Genomic DNA, 22,057 nt, shown 5'->3' on the forward strand with positions numbered 1-22,057 from the left:
TTTTTTACAAGCCAAGATTGTCTATTAAAAGTCGATGAGCTTTTCTTTGAGTGATTTGTTGGTCTCTATGTTCATCACCACCAATTTGACTCCCTGATTCTGCTCCTACACCTTATGGTTTTATGGTCTAATAGTATCAATGTAGTTTATTGGCCTTAACAGATGGCAAAGCCTGCTTAAAAGGCCAAGATTAGGGGACTGTGTAGTCAAGCACCTTGGCTCCATCTGAAACAAGCAGGATTTTCTGGTGGCCAACCATTTCAAATCCAATCCCCGTTCACATTCCAGTTGCTGGTGAACGCAGCAGGCCAGGCAGCACCTGGAAGAGGTACAGTCGACAAGTCCTGACGAAGGGTCTTGGCCTGAAACGTCGACTGTACCTCTTCCTAGAGATGCTGCCTGGCCTGCTGTGTTCACCAGCAACTTTGATGTGTGTTGCTTGAATTTCCAGCATCTGCAGAATTCCTCGTGTCCCGTTCACATTCCGACATGTTGGTCCATAGCCTCCTCTACTTATATGATGAGGCCACTCTCAGCTTAGAGGACCAACACCTCAGATTCCATCTGAGTAGCCTCCAACCCGATGGCATGAACATTGATTTTGTTTTAACTTTGATAATTTTTCCCCTCCCCTTCTCTCTTCTTTCTTTGCCACACCGGCTCCCCTCTTACCTCTTCTCTGCTCCCCTCCTGCCTATCATCTCCCTTTCATGCTTCTCCTCCTTCTCTTTCTCCCATGGTTCACTCTCCTGTCTTAACAGATTTCTTCTTCTTCAGACCTTTGCCTTTTTCGTCGATCACCTACTTCATCCGCTCTCCTCCACCCACCTGGCTTCACCTACCACTTTCTAAGCTTGTACTCCTTCTCTTCTCCCCACCTTCTTATTCTGGATTCATCCCCCTTTCTTACCCCTCGGCACAAAACATGGACTGTCTATTCCTTTCTGGAGATGCTGCCTGGCCTGCTGAGTTCCTCCAGCATTTTGTGTGTGTTATGTTAAAAGGCCAAGCAGCTTACAAACAACAGAAAATCAGCAGATAATGGAAATCTGAGCAACACACGTAAAAGCCTGGAGGAACTCAACAGGCCAGGCAGCATCGATGGTAAAAAGTACAGTCGACGTTTCGGACATGTATTTTTGAGTTAGTTGCAAGAAGTAAATTACATTTTGTATTGCTGTCAGTACTAAGTTTTACTTGACATTAAGTTGAAGAAGGCTGATGTCACTGTTTTATTGAATTGACTTGTTGTTTTCCATGACTTGAAGCAACAATAACTTGTACCCATGTCCACCATCAACAAAATCTTCCAAAGGTGATATCATCACTAAGGAACCTCACCATCCAGGACATGCCCTCTTCACATTACTACCATAAGGATGGAGGTACAGGAGCATGAAGACCCACACTCAACATTGTTGGAACAGTTTCTTCCTGTCTGTCATCGGTTTTCTGAATGGCCCATGAACCAGTGAACACTAACTCGTGATAGAACAGAACATAGAACAGTACAGCACAGTGAGGGCTTCGTTCCTTGATGTTGTGCCAGCTTTATAACCTACACACTTCTGGGCAGTTTAAATAGTTTGGCATGGACTAGATGGGCCAAAGGGCCTGTTTCTGTGCCAAAGGGCCTACTTCTGTGCTGTACTTTTCTGGACTCTATGACTATGATCAATATAATCTTTCCCTCCCATATTGCCCTCCATTTTTCTATCATCCATGTGCCTATCTAAGAGTTTCATCAATGTTTCTAATGTATCTGCCTCTACCACCACCATTGGCAACTCATCTCATGCACTGCACCCACCATTCTATTATCACCCCTAGATTTTCCACCAATCACCTTAAAATTACACCCCTTGTATTTGTTCATTATGTGCAGCATCATATGACATGGGCGATCATGGTCTTTTCATGACCATGATTGCCCTTGGCAATTTTTTTCTACAGAAATAATTTGCCATTGCCTTCTTCTGGGCGGTGTCTTTACAAGGACGGGGACCCCAGCCATTATCAATACTCTTCAGAGATTGTCTGCCTGGCATCAGTGGTTGCATAACCAAGTTTTGTGATAGACATTAGCTGCTCATGCAACCATCCACTACCTGCTCCCATGGCGTCATACGATTCTGATCAGGAGGCTAAGCAGGTGCTACACCTTGCCCAAGGGTGACCTGTGGGTTAATGGAGAGAACGATCAGCTTACACCTCCTTTGGTAGTGATGTATCTTCCCCCCCTCTACCCAACTCTTGTATTAGTCCTTTTAAAACTATTAATTTTAGTAATGTATTGTAATTTTATGTCCTTACACTGTACTGCTTCCATGACACAACAAATTTCAAGCTGTTCAAGTCAGTGAAAATACATCCGATTCTGATTTAATTCTTTTTGGGAGTTCTCATTATCATTTGGGCCAACTCAAGTTTCTTTCACCCAGCTGTCTGGCTAGTGTACTTACTGTCTGTTACACTGCTGGTGCTAAAGACAGCAATGCAAGCCCCCCATCTCTGGCTGTCGTTGGCCATCTTCTCTATTGTGCACCAGGCATGGTTCTGCCTTTATGGTACATACCATTGCACACAGATGTAGAAGGATTCTTCATTGCTGTTTCCATAAACAGGAGGCGGGAGGCGGGAGGAGAAGATGGCGGCGCGACGGCAGCACGCGCGGCCTCTCTGGTGATGAATATCTGTTATCTGTCGAGTAGGGGACTGTGCACAATTCTGATTTGATGGAGACAGACATGAGAGCACGGAAGAACATCTGGAAAAGTTCTGAAATGCCCGCTTCGCTGCCGCTGCTACTGTGTGGTAACCGGAATCTCCGGAGCTGAAGGCCCCGAAATCCTCGGCTTTGCGTGTTTCAGCAGCCGGGGCGAGGTCAAAGGCACTCGGCAGAGGATGGCACTCAGGAGGCTGTATCGGAGAGGCTGGTCGGAAGCTCGAAGTTTTCGGACGGATGGACTCAGTGTCGGCTGTGGTCGGCTGCTTCCAAGACATTGGCAAGTTGACGGTGCCTGGAGGTTTATGGCAGGGAGTTTCTCCCTTTTGCTGCCTGCAACTGGGGACTCGGGAGTCAATCAGCTCAGGACTTTGAGACTTTATTTACGTGTCCATGGTTTGTTCTTCATCAAATTATGGTATTGCTTTGCACTGCTGTAACTATATGTTATAATTATGTGGTTCTGTTAGTGTTAGTTTTTGGTTTGTCCTGTTTTCTGTGATATCTTAAAAACTTAAAGCACACGGTATTGGGGGTAAGGTATTGGTGTGGGGGGAGAATTGGTTAGCAGACAGGAAGCAAAGAGTGGGAATAAACGGGACCTTTTCAGAATGGCAGGCGGTGACTAGTGGGGTACCGCAAGGCTCAGTGCTGGGACCCCAGTTGTTTACAATATATATTAATGACTTGGATGAGGGAATTAAATGCAGCATCTCCAAGTTTGCGGATGACACGAAGCTGGGTGGCAGTGTTAGCAGTGAGGAGGATGCTAAGAGGATGCAGGGTGACTTGGATAGGTTGGGTGAGTGGGCAAACTCATGGCAGATGCAATTTAATGTGGATAAATGTGAAGTTATCCACCTTGGTGGCAAAAATAGGAAAACAGATTATTATCTGAATGGTGGCCGATTAGGAAAAGGGGAGGTGCAACGAGACCTGGGTGTCATTATACACCAGTCATTGAAAGTGGGCATGCAGGTACAGCAGGCGGTGAAAAAGGCGAACGGTATGCTGGCATTTATAGCGAGAGGATTCGAGTACAGGAGCAGGGAGGTACTACTGCAGTTGTACAAGGCCTTGGTGAGACCACACCTGGAGTATTGTGTGCAGTTTTGGTCTCCTAATCTGAGGAAAGACATCTTTGCCATAGAGGGAGTACAAAGAAGGTTCACCAGATTGATTCCTGGGATGGCAGGTCTTTCATATGATGAAAGACTGGATGAACTGGGCTTGTACTCGTTGGAATTTAGAAGATTGAGGGGGGATCTGATTGAAACGTATAAGATCCTAAAGGGATTGGACAGGCTAGATGCGGGAAGATTGTTCCCGATGTTGGGGAGGTCCAGAATGAGGGGTCACAGTTTGAGGATAGAGGGGAAGCCTTTTAGGACCGAGATTAGGAAAAACTTCTTCACACAGAGAGTGGTGAATCTGTGGAATTCTCTGCCACAGCAAACTGTTGAGGCCAGTTCATTGGCTATGTTTAAGAGGGAGTTAGATATGGGCCTTGTGGCTACAGGGGTCAGGGGGTATGGAGGGAAGGTTGGGTTCTGAGTTGGATGATCAGCCATGATCATAATAAATGGCGGTGCAGGCTCGAAGGGCCGAATGGCCTACTCCTGCACCTATTTTCTATGTTTCTATGTTTCTATCTTTCCAGAGAAACATTGTATCATTCCTTAATGCATGTATGCATTTCTAAATGACAATAAAAAGAGGACTGAGTGTTCTCATAATCTAATCTAACAACTCAGTCAGGGTTGTTAGCCCTGAACTGAAACCCCAAACATGGAGGACCGGTGGACTGCCCTTAGTATGGCCTCTGCCCTATGACCATCAGGCGTAGGTGACCCTACCAGCAGCCAAAACACAAAGCCCTAACTCCAGCCAGCATAGCTCTCCGAATCATTGTGGCATGTAAGTTTCCAAATTGCGACAAGGTTGTGGTCCTGTTGGAGGTATCTGGCTAGTAGCAACATGAAATCATATGCTTGTGCAACACTCCTTTGAAAGCAGCCTCAATCAGAATCAGAGCACAGGCTCAGAATCAGAATGAGAATCAGATTTATTATCACTGGCATGAGAACAGGTCATGTCCTGGATGCTGAGGTTTCATTAATGATGGATGCTCGCTTCTTGAGACACTGCATTTTGAAGAGGTCCTCGATTGTCAACTACCGCGGTATCAGCTTGACCTGCATCTTAGCAAAGCTATACAATCGGATGATCTTGAACAGGATTCGCACTGCCATTTACCCTAAGCTAAGATTCAATCAGAATGGTTTTCTGCAGAAGCGCACAACAGTAATGCAAATACTTGCTCTCCGTAGGATCATCGAGAAGTCAAGAAGAACAACCTACCAGCCGTGCTTACTTACATCGATTTCCGCAAAGCTTTTGACTCCATTCACCGAGGTAAAATGCTGAAGATCCTGAAAGCTTACGGAGTGCCAGACCATCTACTGAGAGCAATAGAGTCCAGCTATACCAAAACCATGGCAAAAGTTGTATCACCAGACGGAGAAACAGCAGTGTTCGAGCTCCTAGCTGGTGTACTGCAAGGAGACACTCTGGCACCCTACATCTTTATAATCGTCCTTGATTACGCTCTGCGTCAAGCTACCAAAGATCATGACAAGCTTGGTTTTACCAAAAGGGTGAACTAAAAGGGTCAGACCAGTTACGCTCACAGATCTTGATTTTGCAGATGACATCGTCCTGCTCTCTGACCAGATGGAGGAAGCACAGCAGCTACTGACAAAAGTGAACATTGAGTGCAATAAAGTTGAACTTCACCTAAACGCTAAAAAGACAGAGTACATGGCGCTTAACTGCGACAAAGGTACGCTCAAGACCGTAGCGAATGATACCATTAAGAAAGTTTTTGACTACAAGTACCTCGGGTCAAGAATGATGAGTTTGGAGAAGGACATAACAATACAGAAGGTGCTGGTGTGGAGGGCTATGAACGACATGAAGGAAATCTGGAAGTGGAACCTGACCAGAGGGCTTAAAAAGAGGATCTTCATAGCAGTCATAGAGTCCATTCTCACGTACGGATGCGAGACATGGACTCCAACGAAGACTATGCGAAAGTCTCTAGGTGGTTGCTATACACGAAATGCTCTGGATGACTCTTGAAGTGAGTTGGCAACAGCACATGACGAACGTCGAGCTTTATAACAACCTACCGATGCTCTCCACTAAAATCGAGGTGAGAAGACTGCAACTAGCGGGGCACTGTCTACGCCACCCCAAGCTACCTGCCAGCCTACTTATCATCTGGGAGCCCAAGCACGGGAGGATGAACCCTGGGCGCCCTCCCAAGACTATGGTCAACACACTCCTAGAAGACAGTCGCGCGGCTAATGTAGATGAACTGAACACACTGATGAGGGAGAGTGAGAAGTGGAGAGTCCGTCATCATGCCCGACGCTGACCCCCTAGGCCTGAGTCGACGTAGTAGTAATAGTAGTAGTCGATTGTCAACATTGCTCTTTGCAGGTTCTTTAATGTGACTTTTGTTCATGAGTTCTTAGACACTGCTGGGAAGTTGCAAAAGATAAACTACCAGTCATGTTTAAGCAGACCATAAGTAATCATTTAAACATACTTAACAGAAAGAACACCTAGTGCAGCATTCACTAAAGATTAACTTGCTGGTTGAGTCATTAGTAAGAAAGGCAAATGAAATTTTAGCATTCATTTCAAGGAGGCTTTATAAAACATTGGTCAGTCTGCAGCTGGAATACAATAAGCAGCTTTGGACTCCCTATCTAAGAAAGGATGTGCAAGCATTGAAGAGAGATAACTGATATCTTTGATCAGGTAGGGACAGGATTTGACAAATCATTGTTTGCAGATGATGGTGCAATCTGGAAAAGAAGAAGAAACATCAAGAATATATTAAGGCAGGTACAAAAGGCTTTAAGATCAGTTGAAAACTGGGCTAATAAATGGGGTTTCAGGACTTCTGCTTCTAAGTCCAAATACATGATTTTTGGCTTTAGAAGAAAGATTCCTGATTGTGAATTGTGTCTATATGATTCTCCACTAGAAAGAGTCAAGGTATTCAAGTTTTTACGTGTCTGGTTTGATGAAAGACTTACTTGGAGGGTTCATATAGATAAAACAATTGGAAAAGTGTGACAAAGTTTTAAGTGTTATGAGAAGTATTGCTGGATGTGACTGGGGAGCAGGGCGGGAAACTATGTACTTGATGTATTGAGCTATGATTAGATCAGTTATAGATTATGGTTGAATTGTTCATGGTTCCGCTGCTACGGCAGTGCTTGGAAAACTAGACACTGTGCAGTCCAAAGCGCTTAGACTCTGTTGTGAAGCATTTAGAACAATATCAGTCCCGGCATTATGTGTGGAGATGGGAGAAGTGCCTCTACATTTAAGATGAATTCAGTTGGGCCTGCAGTATTGGGTAAAACAAAATGGATTCAATCACAGCTGTCCATCAAAGTGTCTTTTGCAGGGGAAGTTGGAGCGCCAAAGTAAAATTAAAAGATACCCATTTTTAGATTTGGTTAATAACTGGGCTGTGAAATTGAAACTGACTGAGGAAGACATAGTTGGCCAAATTTGCTTGCCACCTGTCCCTTTTTGGTTCTTTCCAGAACCAGAAGTAGACCTATTCCTCCTTTCGCAGCTTCAAGGAAGCAGTGCAGTTTCATCAGCGTTGATCACAAATGAATATTTAAATAATAAATGGGGATCTTATCTGAAGATTTTTACTGATGGCTCAGTGGACCCAGTGAGCAGTAGGGCAGGATTTGGGATGTATGTGTCTCAACTTGGAGTTAAGATTGGTCACCGGGTTTCAGATGGTGTTTCTGTCTTTGCAACAGAATTATTAGCAATCCTCTGGGCCTTATGGTGGATAGAAGACTCTCGACCACGTAGAGTTATCATCTGTTCGGATTCTGCTGCTGCCTTAGAGTCTATAAAAGGGAGTAAATCAAAAGCTCGTCCTGACATAGTTATTGAGACTCTCCTAGTGTTGTTTAGAGTAGGGAAGATGGGTTGTGCAGTTAGATTGTCATGGATACCTGGGCCTGCTGGGGTGGAGGGAAATGAAGTTGTGGATGGTATTGCAAAGTCTTCCTTACAGAGCAGGCAAGTAGAAATTAGAGTTCCCCTAGGCAGAGCAGAATTGTGAAATAGGATTAAAAAAGGTATAGAGAAGAAGTGGCAGGAGGACTGGAAAAATGGATTAAGGGGCAGGCGTTATTTTTCCAGTCACCCACTTGTTAAAAAGGTCTCAGACTGTTACTATTTAAATCGCAGAGATATGGTGAAATTTACAAGACTTAGGTTGGGGCATTGTGGGCTAAACTATTATTTAAAGATAATAAGAAAACATCCTACTGGATTATGTGACTGTGGTAGTCCAGAGACAGTCCAGCATGTTTTGCTGAGCTGTAATCGAAAGAAGCATGTTGGTCAAGAGGCTAGCTGGCTTAAATTTATTTTGGTTTTCTATTAAATCTTTGTTTGGCCATCAAGAGAATCAACATCTGATTGAAGAGTCTATCATTCAGTTTATGTGTGAGACTAGGTTGTATTCGAGAATTTTAGTTCCTTGAAGTACTGTAATTAATTATACATCCTGTGGAGGGCTGTAATATGCCTAGAAGAAGAAGAAGAAGAAGAAGGAGAAGAAGAAGAAGACCCTTAACTCCGACAATGATCCCAGGAATGAAAGGGTTAATGAGGAGCTTTTGATGGTTCTGTGTTTGTACTTACTGGAGTTTATAAGAATGAATTGGTATCTCATTGGAACCTATTGAATGGTGAAAGACCTAGATAGAGTGGATGTGGAGAGAATGTTTCCCATAGTGGAAGAGTCTAACACCAGATGGCACAGCCTCAGAATGCAAGGATGTCTCTTTAGAACATGGATGAGGAGGAATTTCTATAACCAGATGGTGTTGAATCTGTGTTGAATCTGTGAAAGTCATTGTCATGGATAGCTGTGGAGGACAAGTCATTGGGTATATTTGAAGTGAAGGTTGATAGGTTCTTGATCAGTAACGGCATTAAAAGTTATAGGCAAAATGTGACAGAGGGAAGATAAATTAGCCAGATCAAATAGCATTGCAGACTCCGTAGGCCAAGTGATTAATTCATTTTTGGACTTATGAACCACTCAGAAATGTCAGTGCACCACTCGACATCTCAAGAGTTTCAGAAAGGCTTTAATTAATGCACTCCACTGACACAATCCATGGTACTAGCTAAGCTTTTCCAACACTTTTCGGAGAATCTAAATCAATCGACAGTACTAGTCATAGCTGTATTTCACAGTGTCGCAGAGTCACAAATTTACACAGCTGCAGAAACAGAGCTGACAGACATCCCCTGTAATTGTGCTCATTAGCACTGATTAATGGAGCTGTCATCAACAAAGACTGCTAGCTCCACATAAAGGAAACAGACCATCTGTAAAGCTGGAGACTGTGATCAAAACAGACTCCAAATGTAACAGTGAGCAGCATGCGGCAAATGGGAGTCAGTCCTGCTGAGTTTAGCCACGGGAAATCTTACGAAAGGAGCCCAGAGAACCGTCAGAAAGGCAATCAGGAATCACCTCAGTGATGGGACTGCTGGGAGGCTAAGACCAAACGGGGAATCAATCTGTTACAGGCACACTACCATATGGTCAGTGATCAAATATTGATAGAGTAGATGTGGAGAGGATATGGGCGAGTCTAGGACCCGAAGGTATAGTGTCAGCATAGAAGCACGTCCCTGTAGAACAGAGATAAGGAGAAATTTAAGATAAGGAGACAGAGAGTGATGAACCTGTGGAATTCATTGCCACAGATGGCTGTGGAGACCAACTCACTGGGTATATATAAAGTGGAGGTTGATAGGTTCTTGATTAGTAAGAGCATCAAAGGTTATGAGGAGTAGGCAGGAGAATGGGGTTGAGAGGGATCATAAATCAGCCATGATTGAATGGTGGAGCAGACTCGATGGGCCGGATGGCCTAATTCTGCTCCTATGCCTTACGGTCGATAACTCTGGGTTCCAGTCTCCGTGGCAGGTGAACTCAGCTCACTGTTTTCTTACATAAATGCAGTTCCAATCCATTCAGTATTATCTCTAGGGTATGTTTAGTAACATAGGAACAAGAGACTGCAGCAAGTTTAGGAGCAGCATCTTCCCTTCTGGCGTCAGATTTCTGAACGGACAATGAACTCGCCCACAAACACTATCTCATTAATTTTGTTCTCTTTTTGCACTACATCTTTAATTTAATTATCTTTATGTACACTTGGTGGCCACTCTATTAGGTATTATCTTCCAGTTGAAGATAGCCCTGGTGAAGCACAGGTAGCAAACAAAACAAACAAAATTATAAATGACTGTATTAGTCACACTTTTACTGCTATCAATAGCCCATAACTTCCACTTCGGAGCTGAGCTTTTGAACTGCCTGTATGACCTGGTATTTTTTGCGCTGTGAATTGAAGTCTCGAAGGCGCAGGATGGTTGTGGCGTGGTGTGTTCAGGTTGAATCGAGGTGGCAGGGCCTGGGCCCGAGACCAGGGAATGAGCCGATGTTTACCCTTTGCTGTAGTGGACTTGGAGCCGATTTGATGCGGCAGAAACAATGGGAGGTGAGTGGAGGCAAGGTGGTGGGGCCCGGGCTAAGATCCGAGAGTTGAATTGGAAACGTTGGGTATTCGCTGAATCGAAGTGGCGGGGCACGGGCCCCAGAGTGTATCGAAGGAGCAGGGCCCGAGTCCGACTGGGAGGAACAACCTGAGGTTTGCACGATTTAACCCGGGCCAGATTGAAAAGGTCAGGATATTGGGGTCAGAGGCGAAGATTGGGCCAACTCAGGTTGTTGCTCCGTGATTTTTATATATCTCTGAGTCTGTGGCCTGCAACTAATGGGCTCCCGAATTGGCTTTAGTGATGCCTGGCTTCATGGCTGTGGACTCACTTTCGTGTACTTCAGTTCTGGATATTATTTGCTTGCATGATTTGTTTTTTTCTGCACATTCAGTGTTTGACAGTCTCCTTATTTTAAAGATAGGTTCTATTGTGTTTCTTTGTTTTATGAATGCCTGTAAGGAGACAAATCTCAAAGTTGAATATGGTATATATATTTAGATAATAAATGCACTTTGAACTTTGAAATATCCAATCAGCCAATTATGTGGCAGCAACAATGCATAAAAGCATGCAGACACGGTCAAGAGGTTCAACTGTTGTTTAGACTAAACATCAGAATGGGAATGAAATGTTTTCTAAGTGACTGACATTGGAATGGTTTTTAGTGCCAGACGGTGTGGTTTAAGTATCTCAGAAACTGCTGATTTTCTGGGATTTTCACACACAGAAGCCTCTAGAGTTCTCAGAGAATGGTGTGAAAAACAAAAAAGTATCTAGTGAGTGGCAGTACTGACGGGGTGGGGAGGGGGTGGGTAATGCCTCATGAATAAGCGAGGTCGGAGAAGGATGGCCAGACTGGTTTAAGCTGACAGGAAGGCGACTGTAACTCAAATAACCAAGCACTACAATCAACACACACAAAAGTTGCTGGTGAACACAGCAGGCCAGGCAGCATCTCTAGGAAGAGGTGCAGTCGACGTTTCAGGCCGAGACCCTTCGTCAGGACTAACTGAAGGAAGAGTGAGTAAAGGATTTGAAAGTTGGAGGGGGAGGGGGAGATCCAAAATGATAGGAGAAGACAGGAGGGGGAGGGATAGAGCCAAGAGCTGGACAGGTGATCGGCAAAAGGGGATACGAGAGGATCATGGGACAGGAGGTCCGGGAAGAAAGACAAGGGAGGGGGGGACCCAGAGGATGGGCAAGAGGTATATTCAGAGGGACAGAGGGAGAAAAAGGAGAGAGAGAGAAAGAATGTGTGTATAAAAATAAGTAACAGATGGGGTACGAGGGGGAGGTGGGGCATTAGCGGAAGTTAGAGAGGTCAATGTTCATGCCGTCAGGTTGGAGGCTACCCAGACGGAATATAAGGTGTTGTTCCTTCAACCTGAGTGTGGCTTCATCTTTACAGTAGAGGAGGCCGTGGATAGACATGTCAGAATGGGAATGGGATGTGGAATTAAAATGTGTGGCCACTGGGAGATCCTGCTTTCTCTGGCGGACAGAGCGTAGATGTTCAGCAAAGCGGTCTCCCAGTCTGCGTCGGGTCTCGCCAATATATAAAAGGCCACATCAGGAGCACCGGACGCAGTATATCACCCCAGTCGACTCACAGAGTGAAGTGTTGCCTCACCTGTAAGGACTGTTTGGAGCCCTGAATGGTGGTAAGGGAGGAAGTGTAAGGGCATGTGTAGCACTTGTTCCACTTACAAGGATAAGTGCCAGGAGGGAGATCAGTGGGGAGGGATGGGGGAGATGAATGGACAAGGGAGTTGCGTAGGGAGCAATCCCTGCGGAATGCAGGGGGGGGGAGGGAAACATGTGCTTAGTGGTGGGATCCCGTTGGAGGTGGCGGAAGTTACGGAGAATAATATGTTCGACCCGGAGGCTGGTGGGGTGGTAGGTGAGGACCAGGGGAGCCCTATTCCTAGTGGGGTGGCGGGAAGATGGAGTGACTACAATCGTGGTGTGCAAAAGAGCATCTCTGAATACACAACGATCCAGGAAGTCAATGGGCTACAGCAGAAGAAGATCATGAACATACACGTAGTGGGCACTTTACTCAGTACATGAAAAACTTGAAAGTGGACACTGAATGTATATTTCTTATTGAAACCTAAGTATATTTTAAATATTGCGCTCCACTGTTACTATAGCTAACAAATTTCATGACATACTGTGATAATGAACCGGATTAAGATACTGATTCTGATATTGATGTAATCTGAACTGCATTTTTTGCTTTCTCTCTGTCCTTTTTCTCTCTCCTCTTGGTCTACTCAGTTCCTGCTACAGCCAACTGCCTCCCCCCATTTCTTTCCTCTCTTCCACCTACTCTATCTGCCCGTCACTCTCGTAACCCTCAAAGGTGAGAGTAAGAGTTCAGCACGGACTAGAAGGGCTGAGATGGCCTGTTTCCATGCTGTAATTGTTATATGATTATATAATCCTCCCACTGCGTCCGTTGCCTCTACTGTTCCTACATTCCCTCCCTAGCTAGATCGTTTGATTCCATTCTCCACCTTCCTCTCCTGTCAGATTCCATCATCTGCAGCCCCCTGTTGCCCCCACCTACCACCTCACAGCCTCGGTCAGTATACCCACTTTATATGCGCATGGTAAAGTATACGTGTGGCACATTAGCATAATGCTATTACTGTGCCAATGATCAGCAATCAGGGTCCAATTCCCACTACTGTCTGCAAGGAGCTTGTAAATTCTTCCGGTGACTGCGTGAATTCCCTCCGACTGATCCGGTTTCCTCCCACTTTCCGAAGACATACAGGTTATGGTTGGTACGTTGTGGGCATGCAATGTTGGCACCAGAAGCATAGTGACATTTGTGGGCTGCCCCCCAGCACAGATTCGTACTGACACCTTTCACTTTTCGAAATACATGTGACAACTAAAGATAATCTCTCCCCTCTTCCTCTGGATCTGCCCATCACCTGCGGGCTCTTGCCATACCCCTTCCCCTCACTATTCTGAAAGAATGCATCACGGTTCTCATGGACCTTATGAAAGCAGTCGTAGATGAGTGTGACCCACAAAATCATTCAGAGTCTTCCCCAACCAGAAGCCCTGTATAAATCGCGAGATCTACAATCTGCAGAGGGCTAGATCAGTGGAATTCAGGTCTGCTGACAAAGGAAGATGCAAGACATCCAGGTTTGATCTCTGGAAAGCCATCTCATGTGTGGAGTGACAATTCCGGACTGAACTTGAATCATTGAAGGATGCTCAACAGCTCTGGCAGGGCTTGAATGTTATTGACTTTTACAAAGCAAAATCCACTGACATCCTGCAGGCACACTTCCAGGTGAGCTCAATGCCTTCTATGCTCAGTTTGACGTTCAGAACGTGGAGGAACCGTCACAAACTCCCGCAAGCTCAAATGAACCCGTGACTTCGGTCTCGGAGGCATCCTTCAGGTGGGTGAACCCACAGGAAGTATCTGGCCCAGATGCGGAACATGGCTAAGTACGAAAGACTTGCGCTGATCAGCTGGCTGGAGTGATCACCGAGATCGTGAACTTCTCACTTCGGCAGTGTGTGGTACCCACCCGTTTCCAGCAGACTTTAATTTTACCAATGCTGAAGAAAAACATGGTAGCCTGCCTCAACGACTATTGTCCAGTAGCACTTACATCCACTGTGATGACGTGCTTTGAGGGGTTGGTGACGAAACACATCCGCCTGAGAAGTTATTTGGATCTGCTCCAATTTGCCTACTGGAGCAACAGGTCCACGGCAGACGCCAACTTGTTGGCTTTACACTCAATCCTGGGATATCTGGACAGGAAAGGTGCATACATCAGGATGCTCTTTATAAACTACAGCTCGGCATTCAATACTGTCATTTCCTCAGAACTAATCAATAAGCTCCAAGACCTAGATCTCAATATCTCCTTGTGCAATTGGATCCTTGATTTCCTCACTTGCTAGACCCCAGTCAGTTCACATTGCGACAACATCTCCTCCATAATCTCCATCAATGCAAGTGAACCACAAGGCTGTGTGCTTAGTCCCTTTCCATATTCACTTTATATTTATGACCGTGAGGCTAAGCACAGCTCCAATGTCATATTTGTTTGCTGATGATGCCAGTGTCGTCGGCTGAATTAAAAGTGGTGACGAATCAGAATGTAGGAGGGATAGTGGAAATCTGGCTGAGTGTTGTCACAACAACTACCTCTCACTCAAGACCAAGGCGCTAATTACTAAATTCAGGAGGGTTAAACCGAAGATTCATGAGCCAGACCTCAGAGGATCAGATGTGGGGGAGGAGCAGCAGCTTTAAATACCTAAGTGTGAACATTTCAGAGGATCTGTCCAAGCCCAGCACCTAAGTGCTAATACAAAAAAAAAACTTGGCAGTGTCTCCACGTCCTTAGAAGATTATGAAGATTTGGCATGGCATCTGAAATGTGTGGTGGGGAGTATATTGACTGGCTGCATCATGGCCTGATATGGATACAATATTTCCCTTGAGCAGAAAACCCTACAAAAAGTAGCTGATATGGCCCAGTCCAATGCAGGTAAAGTGAACACAACTACACAGGGTGTTGTCAGCACCTATCCCCACCACCCAGGCTATGCTTTTTTCTCCTGTCGCCATCAGGAAGAAGGTACAGGAGCTTCAGGACTTCAGGACTCACACCACCAGGTTCAGGAGCAGTTATTACCCCTCAACCATCAGGCTCTTGAACCAAAGATGATAACTTCACGCATCTTCACTTACCCCAACAATGAATTGTTCCTACAACCTATGGACTCAATTTCAAGGACACTTCATCTCATTTTCTCAATACTTATTGCTTATTTCTTTTTTTTCTTTGGTATTTACAGTTTGCTGACTTTTTCACGTTGGCTGTTTGTCTGTCCTGTTGGGTGCTGTCTTTCAATGGTTCGCTTGTGTTTCTTGGATTTACTATGAATGCCACAAGAAAATGAATCTCAAGGTTACATGTGGTGACATATATATACTTTGATAATAAACTTACTTAGAACCTTGAATTGGATTTTTCAGTCTGGATCTGGGTTTCCTAACCTGTTTTTATATCATGGAGCCTTACCATCAGGAGCCGCTGGTCAAGTTGGAGAGTCAACACAAATGATCAGCTGTCCATTTCCCTCCACAGGCGCTGCCTGATTCGTCAAGTTCCTACCGCAGTTTGTCTTTCACTGTGCTTAACAATGAGGCTGCATTAGAAAATGAATTCTTTGCCAGACTGATCTCTCAACAGAAGCCAAACCTCCTGACAATTCACAAAAAGTATGGCACTAATACAAACAGATAAAGCTGGAAACATTCAGCAAGTCAAGCAGTTTCTTCAAAGTAAGTTTATATCAGTGCACATATGTTACCATATACAAGCCTGAGATTCATTTTCTTATGGACATGTTCAATAAATCTATTATAGAATATTAACCATAATAGAATCAATGAAAGACCACTGCAAATTGGTCATTCAACCAGTCTGCAAAAGGCAATAAACTATGCAATACAACAAGAAATAAATAATAATAATAAATAAATCAGTGATAAATATCAAAAGCATGAGATGAAGAGTCCTTGAAAGTGAGTCCATAGTTTGTGAGAAAATTTCAACGATGGGGCAAGTGAAGTTATTCCCTTTTGTTCAAGAGCCTGATGGTTCACGAGTAACAACCGTTCCTGAAACTGGTGGTGTGGGACCTGGGGCTCCTGTATCATCTTCCTGGGCAATAGTGTTTCCATAGCAGGCTATGATATAGCCAGTCAATATACTCTCCAGCACAAATCAATAGAAGTTTGTCATAGTTGTAGATGGCATGCCGAATCTTTGCAAACTCTGAAAGAAGTTGTTTTCGTTACAGTTGCACCATAAATAATAAATAGTAATAGAAATAGTAATAGAACCATAAATAGTTAAATAGTAATATGTAAATTATGCCAGTAAATTATGAAATAAGTCCAGGACCAGCCTATCGGCACAGGGTGTCTGACCCTCCAAGGGAGGAGTTGTAAAGTTTGATGGCCACAGGCAGGAATTACTTCCTATGACACACTGTGTTGCATCTCGGTTTAATGAGTCTCTGGTTGAATGTACTCCTGTGCCCACCCAGTACATTATGTAGTGGATGGCAGACATTGACCAAGATGGCATGCAACTTAGACAGCATCCTCTTTTCAGACACCACCATCAGAGAGTCCAGTTCCATCCCCACAACATCACTGGCCTTACGAATAAGTTTGTTGATTCTGTTGGTGTCTGCTACCCTTAGCCTGCTGCCCCAGCACACAACAGCAAACATGATAGCACTGGCCACCACAGACTCGTAGAACATCCTCAGCATCATCCGGCAGATGTTAAAGGACCTCAGTCTCCTCAGGAAATAGAGACGGCTCTGACCCTTCTTGTAGACAGCCTCAGTGTTCTTTGACCAGTCCAGTTTATTGTCAATTCGTATTCCCAGGTATTTGTAATCCTCAAATGGATAATGAACCCACATACACTACCCCACTACTCAACTTTACTCTCTTTTTGCACCATGTATTTCATATATATATTCTTATTGCAATTTGGAGGTTTTTAAATTATTATGTGATACTGTGTACTGCTGCCACAAAACAACAAATTTCACAACCTGTGCCATTGAAATTAAACCCGATACTGATTCAACGTCAGAAAGAAGGAAAGTAAAGACAAATGTGAATTTGACAAAGGATGTTCAATTTGAGATGTTGACTCAGTTTCTTCCTCTCTCTGTCTCTCTCCCTCCCTGCCTGACCTGCTGAGTGTTTCCAGCAATTTTTCTTTTTATTCCAGGTCTCCAGCAACTGTAGATTTTTAAACAAATTATTTCTAAAATTTAATGCACATTGAGAGCAATCAGAGACAGAAGTGACTGGATATGGAGGAATCTGCTCGTGGAACTCAGTGGGTCAAGCAGTATCTGTGAGAGGAAAGGAATTGTCAGTATTTTGGGTTAAATCTTGCATTGGGCATGAACTTTCTTGAAACAGTGCAGGAGGCAGAGGACCCACCTTCTCCCACACCTGGTCTCACCTATCACCTGCAGCTTGTACTCCTTGCCCTACCCTCCCCACCTTCTTATTCCGGCTTCTTCCCACTTCCTTTTCAGCTTTGCTGAATGGTATTGACACAAAACATTGGCTCTTTATTCCTCTCCATGGATGCTGCCTAGCCTGATGAGCTCCCTCAGTATTTTGGGGAATTGAAGAAAGATTTAAAAAGAAGAGTGATTTAAAATACAGGATCCTGTTCATGAAGCGTGCACCAAATTCTGGGTATTCCTGTTTGTTTTCCTGATTTTATCATGTTTCATCTTAATTTTAAAATTAAATTAAGTCTGCAGATAATCCACTGTAATGGGCCAAAGATGAAATGACTATATGTTGGAGCACAGGAAGGAGATATAGTATAGAGCCCAGGAGATTGGTTGATGTGGTGTTAGAACAACAATCTTTCCCTCAATCTCAGCAAGTCAAAAGAGCTGGCCATTGACATCAGGAAGGTGGTAGGGCATTTGCTTCTGTTTAATTAATGGTGCTCAGATCAAGAAGGTTGAGAGCTTCAAGTTCTAGGAGTGAACATCACCAATGACCTGTCCTGCTCCAACCACATGGATGCCACAGCTAAGAAAGCTCACCAGTGTCTCTTCTTCCTCTGGAGGTAACAGAAATTTGGCATGTTCCCGTACACCCTTTCCAATTATTATCGATGCACCCTCGATAGCATCTTATCCAAATGCATCACGGCTCGGTAAGGCAGCTGCTCTGCCCAGGACTGCAAGAAACTGCAGAGGGGTGTGGACACAGCTCAGCACATCACAGAAAACAGCATCTCCTCTATGGCCGCGGCTTCTCAAGGCCTCAGTGAAGCTGCCAACATAATCAAAGACCCCACCCACTTTGGCCGTTGTCTCTTCTCCCACTTCCTACAGAGCAGAAGATGCAAAAGCCTGAAACACATACGACCAGGTTTGAAGGCAGCTTCTATAGCACTGTTATTGTATTAAATACAATATACTTGGACTTACAATCGACCTCGTTATGGTCTTTCATCTTATTGTCTACCTGCACTCCACTAACATTGTACTGCTCAACTCTATTGTACATTCAGTCATTGTACTATCTCAATATATTGAAATGATCTGCTTAGATGCAATAAACATAGAAAGGTACCACACAGTACAGGCCCTTTGGCCCATGGTATTGTACTGACATTTTAATCTACTCTCAGATCAATGTAACCCTTTCCTCCCACGCAACCCTCCATTTTTCTTTCATCCATATGCCTATCAAAGTCTTTTAAATGTCCCTAATGTGTCTGTCTCTACCACCACTGGCAGAGCATTTCCCACACCAAACACTTTCAAATTATCCCATTTCCACCCTGGGGATAACGGTGCTGGCTGTCCACTCTGTTGGTCATCTTAAACACATCATATATCAGACAAAAATTTCCTTGTACTCTGGTAAACGTGACAATAATAAATCAATTTACCAATTCTGATCCAAAAATACAAAACAATATGCAAGTCATCACCACTTACCGCTTGGTATTCTCCTGTACATTCATAGTAATCCCGGGAGGGCAGTCCAAGATAGGGCTGATCAATCTGGGAATTCATCAAAAGTTAAAGTAGGGTTAATGTTATATTGGTTCCAGCTGTCCTTAATTCTCTAATGTTGAAAAATTGTGAATCTTCAGAAAGTAACCTTGAACAAATATCTAAGGCATTTTGAGAGATACGTAAACAGGCGGGGGATCGAGGGACCATGTGCAAGCAGATGGGATTAGTTTAGATTGGCAAATATGGTGGATCAGCTGGCTTCTCCCCATCCTGTGCTGTTCTATATCACAGAGACAAACAGCGCAGAAACAGGCCATTCGGCCCAACTGGTCCATGCTGACCAAGATGCACCATTTGCCAATGTTTGGCCCATAGCCTCTGAATGCTTTCCAATCCATGTACCTGCCCAATTGCCTTTTAAAAGTTGTTACTGTGCCAGCCTCAATGTCCTTTGGCAGCTCATTCAAGATAGAAACCACAATTTGTATATAAAAAAAAGTTATCCCTCAGGTTCCTATTAAGAGTTTCCGATCTCACCTTAAATCTATGTCCCCTCTTTCTTGATTCCCTAACCCCGGGACAAAGACAGAGTGCATTCCACTCAACTATATCTTCCCTTATATGTCTTATGTTCTATGTTTTATTGCTCGATTCCTTGAATCATACAAGCCACAACTGAATCTTAGTTACCTGTTGTCCCTCAAAACTTATTGGATTTGCATATCAGTGGCCTGTTATAAATTTAAATCAGGATTTCAGCAACAAAATTATTCTGCTCGTTGTTGAAGCAACTCCAGTCGACTTGACAGTCTGGATATTGGAACATTTTAAACAATGAAATTTCATTTATTTGTCTGGCAAATGTTTCTTGAAAGTCACAAAAAGGTGGAACCACAACTGTTCAAATGTTTTTCTTAACTATTTCATTGTCTCTCACTAGTAAAACAACATGGGATTTCCTCTATAGAAGCAGAACGTTGCAAAAACTCAGTGGGTCAAGCAGCACCTGTGAAGAAACACATTTGCACCACTAGTCTTCAGAGATGCTCGCCTCATCCACTCAGTTCTTCAGGTGTTCTGATTTTGTTCTTGTTTGTTTCCATTGCATTTCCTCACTTCAGTTGCTGATTCACTGAGTTTTATTTATCATGTTAATTTGTTTCTTGTTTCTTTATTTCACTCGGAGGAGTGTGGTAGAACAAAGAATTCTGGGAATGCAGATCCATGATTCTTTGAAAGTGCCATCAAAAGGAGATGGGGTTGTAAAGAGAGTTTTGGTACATTGGCCCTTGTAATTGAAATTACTGAATACAGAAAATGGGATGTTATGTTGAAGCTGTATAAGACATTTGGTGAAGCCTAATTTGGAGTATTGTGTGCAGTGCTGATCACCTACATACAGGAAGATGTCAATAAGATTGAAAGAGTGCAGAGAAAATTTACAAGGGTGTTGCTGGAATTTGAGGCCCTGAGTTATAGGGAAAGATTGAATAGTTTAGGACTTAATTCCCTAAAACTAGGCAATTGAGGGGAGATTTGATAAAGATATATAAAATTATGAGAGGTATGGAAAAGATAAATGCAAGCAGCCTTCTTCAAAGGTGAACTGTTTAAGGGGAGAATAAGGAGGGAGTATGGGCAGAGACCGAAGACTTCAGCAGCAGTAGTGAGGACCAAGAAGGTATGGACAAAGGAAACACGGCAGTGCCTACAGGACTGCTTTGAATCAATGGTCAGGACCGTATTCAGGGATTCATCTTTGAATCTGGATGAGTATGCTGCAGTTGTTACCGACTTCACTGAAACCTATGCGGATGACAGTGTTCCTACAAAGACTTACTGTACATTCCCAAACCAAAAGCCGTGGAGGAACCTGGAGGTACGTCGTCTGCTGAAGGCTAGATCTGTAGCGTTCAAATCTGGTGACCTAGGTCTGTACCAGAAAACCACGTATGAATTGCAGAGGGCTATTTCAAGAGCAAAGAAACAAATTTCGAACAAGGTTGGAGGCGACATCGTGAGAATGCCATCTCTGACAAGGTTTGCAAGACATTACTTCATACAAAGCAAAACCCAACAGCATGAATGGCCAGATGAACTCAACGCCACTACCAGATGAACTCAACGCCCCCTATGCCTGCTTTAAAAAGGAGAATATAACTGCAGCTGTGAAGATCCCTGTTGCACCCGGTGACCCTGCGATCTCTGTCTCAGAGGCCAATGCTAGACTGTCTTTAAAGAGAGTGAACCCTGACAAAGCAGAAGATCCCAATGAAGTATCTGGTAAGGCTCTGAAAAATTGTGCCAACCAGCTGGCAGGAGTATTCAAGGGCATTTTCAACCTCTCACTGCTAGGGCCGGAAGTTCCCACTTGCTTTAAAAAGGCAACAAATGTACTAGTGCCTAAAAAGCATAATGACTATCGCCCGGTAGCACTCACATCTACAGTGATAAAATGCTTTGAGAGGTTGATCATGGCTAGACTGAACTCCTGCCTCAGCAAGGACCTGGACCCACTGCTATTTGCCTATCACCACAATAGGTCAATGGCAGATGCAATCTCAATGGCTCTTCACACGGCCTTAGACCACTGGGACAATATAAACACTTATGTCAGGATGCCGTGCATCGCCTCCAGCTCAGCATTTAACACCATCTTGGTCCAATCCTGATTGATAACTTATGGAACCTGGGCCTCCGTACCTCCCTCTTCAATTGGATCCACGACTTCCTAACCAAAAGACCACAATCTGTGTGGTCCTTTTCTCACTGTTACCATCAGATAGAAGGTACAGAAACCTGAGGGCACACACTCAGTGATTCAGGAACAGCTTCTTTGCCTCTGCCTCCGATTCCTAAATAGACATTGAACCCGTGAACACTCCCTCACTTTTTAAATATATATTATTTCTGTTTTGCATGATTCTTAATCTATTCAATATACATACACTGTAATTGATTTACTGATTTACTTCTACCTTTTTTTCTTCTATATTACGTATTGCATTGAACTGCTGCTGCTAAGTTAACAAATTTCACATCACGTGCCAGTGATAATGAACCTGATTCTGAACCTTTTCACTTGAAGGTGGTGAGAGTGTGAAACAAGCTGCC

General features: G+C 43.9%; 1 protein-coding gene and 1 long non-coding RNA gene across 3 annotated transcripts in view; one reads left to right on the forward strand and one right to left on the reverse strand.

The window, feature by feature from the left end:
• Positions 1 to 22,057, reverse strand: part of LOC134345127 (neprilysin-like) — a 310,672-nt gene that overhangs the window by 168,367 nt on the left and 120,248 nt on the right. For both annotated transcript variants that reach the window (XM_063045312.1, XM_063045311.1), the window contains exon 8: positions 18,923 to 18,988. In XM_063045312.1, the coding sequence (XP_062901382.1) occupies positions 18,923 to 18,988 (66 nt within the window). The remainder of the gene's footprint in view (positions 1 to 18,922; positions 18,989 to 22,057) is intronic.
• Positions 4,522 to 22,057, forward strand: part of LOC134345129 (uncharacterized) — a 70,019-nt gene continuing 52,483 nt past the window's right edge. Inside the window, exon 1 of the long non-coding RNA XR_010017614.1 lies at positions 4,522 to 6,553. This is a non-coding gene — a long non-coding RNA (uncharacterized LOC134345129). The remainder of the gene's footprint in view (positions 6,554 to 22,057) is intronic.

The sequence above is a fragment of the Mobula hypostoma genome, chromosome 4 (assembly GCF_963921235.1).
Source record: "Mobula hypostoma chromosome 4, sMobHyp1.1, whole genome shotgun sequence".
Lineage (NCBI taxonomy): Eukaryota > Metazoa > Chordata > Chondrichthyes > Myliobatiformes > Myliobatidae > Mobula > Mobula hypostoma.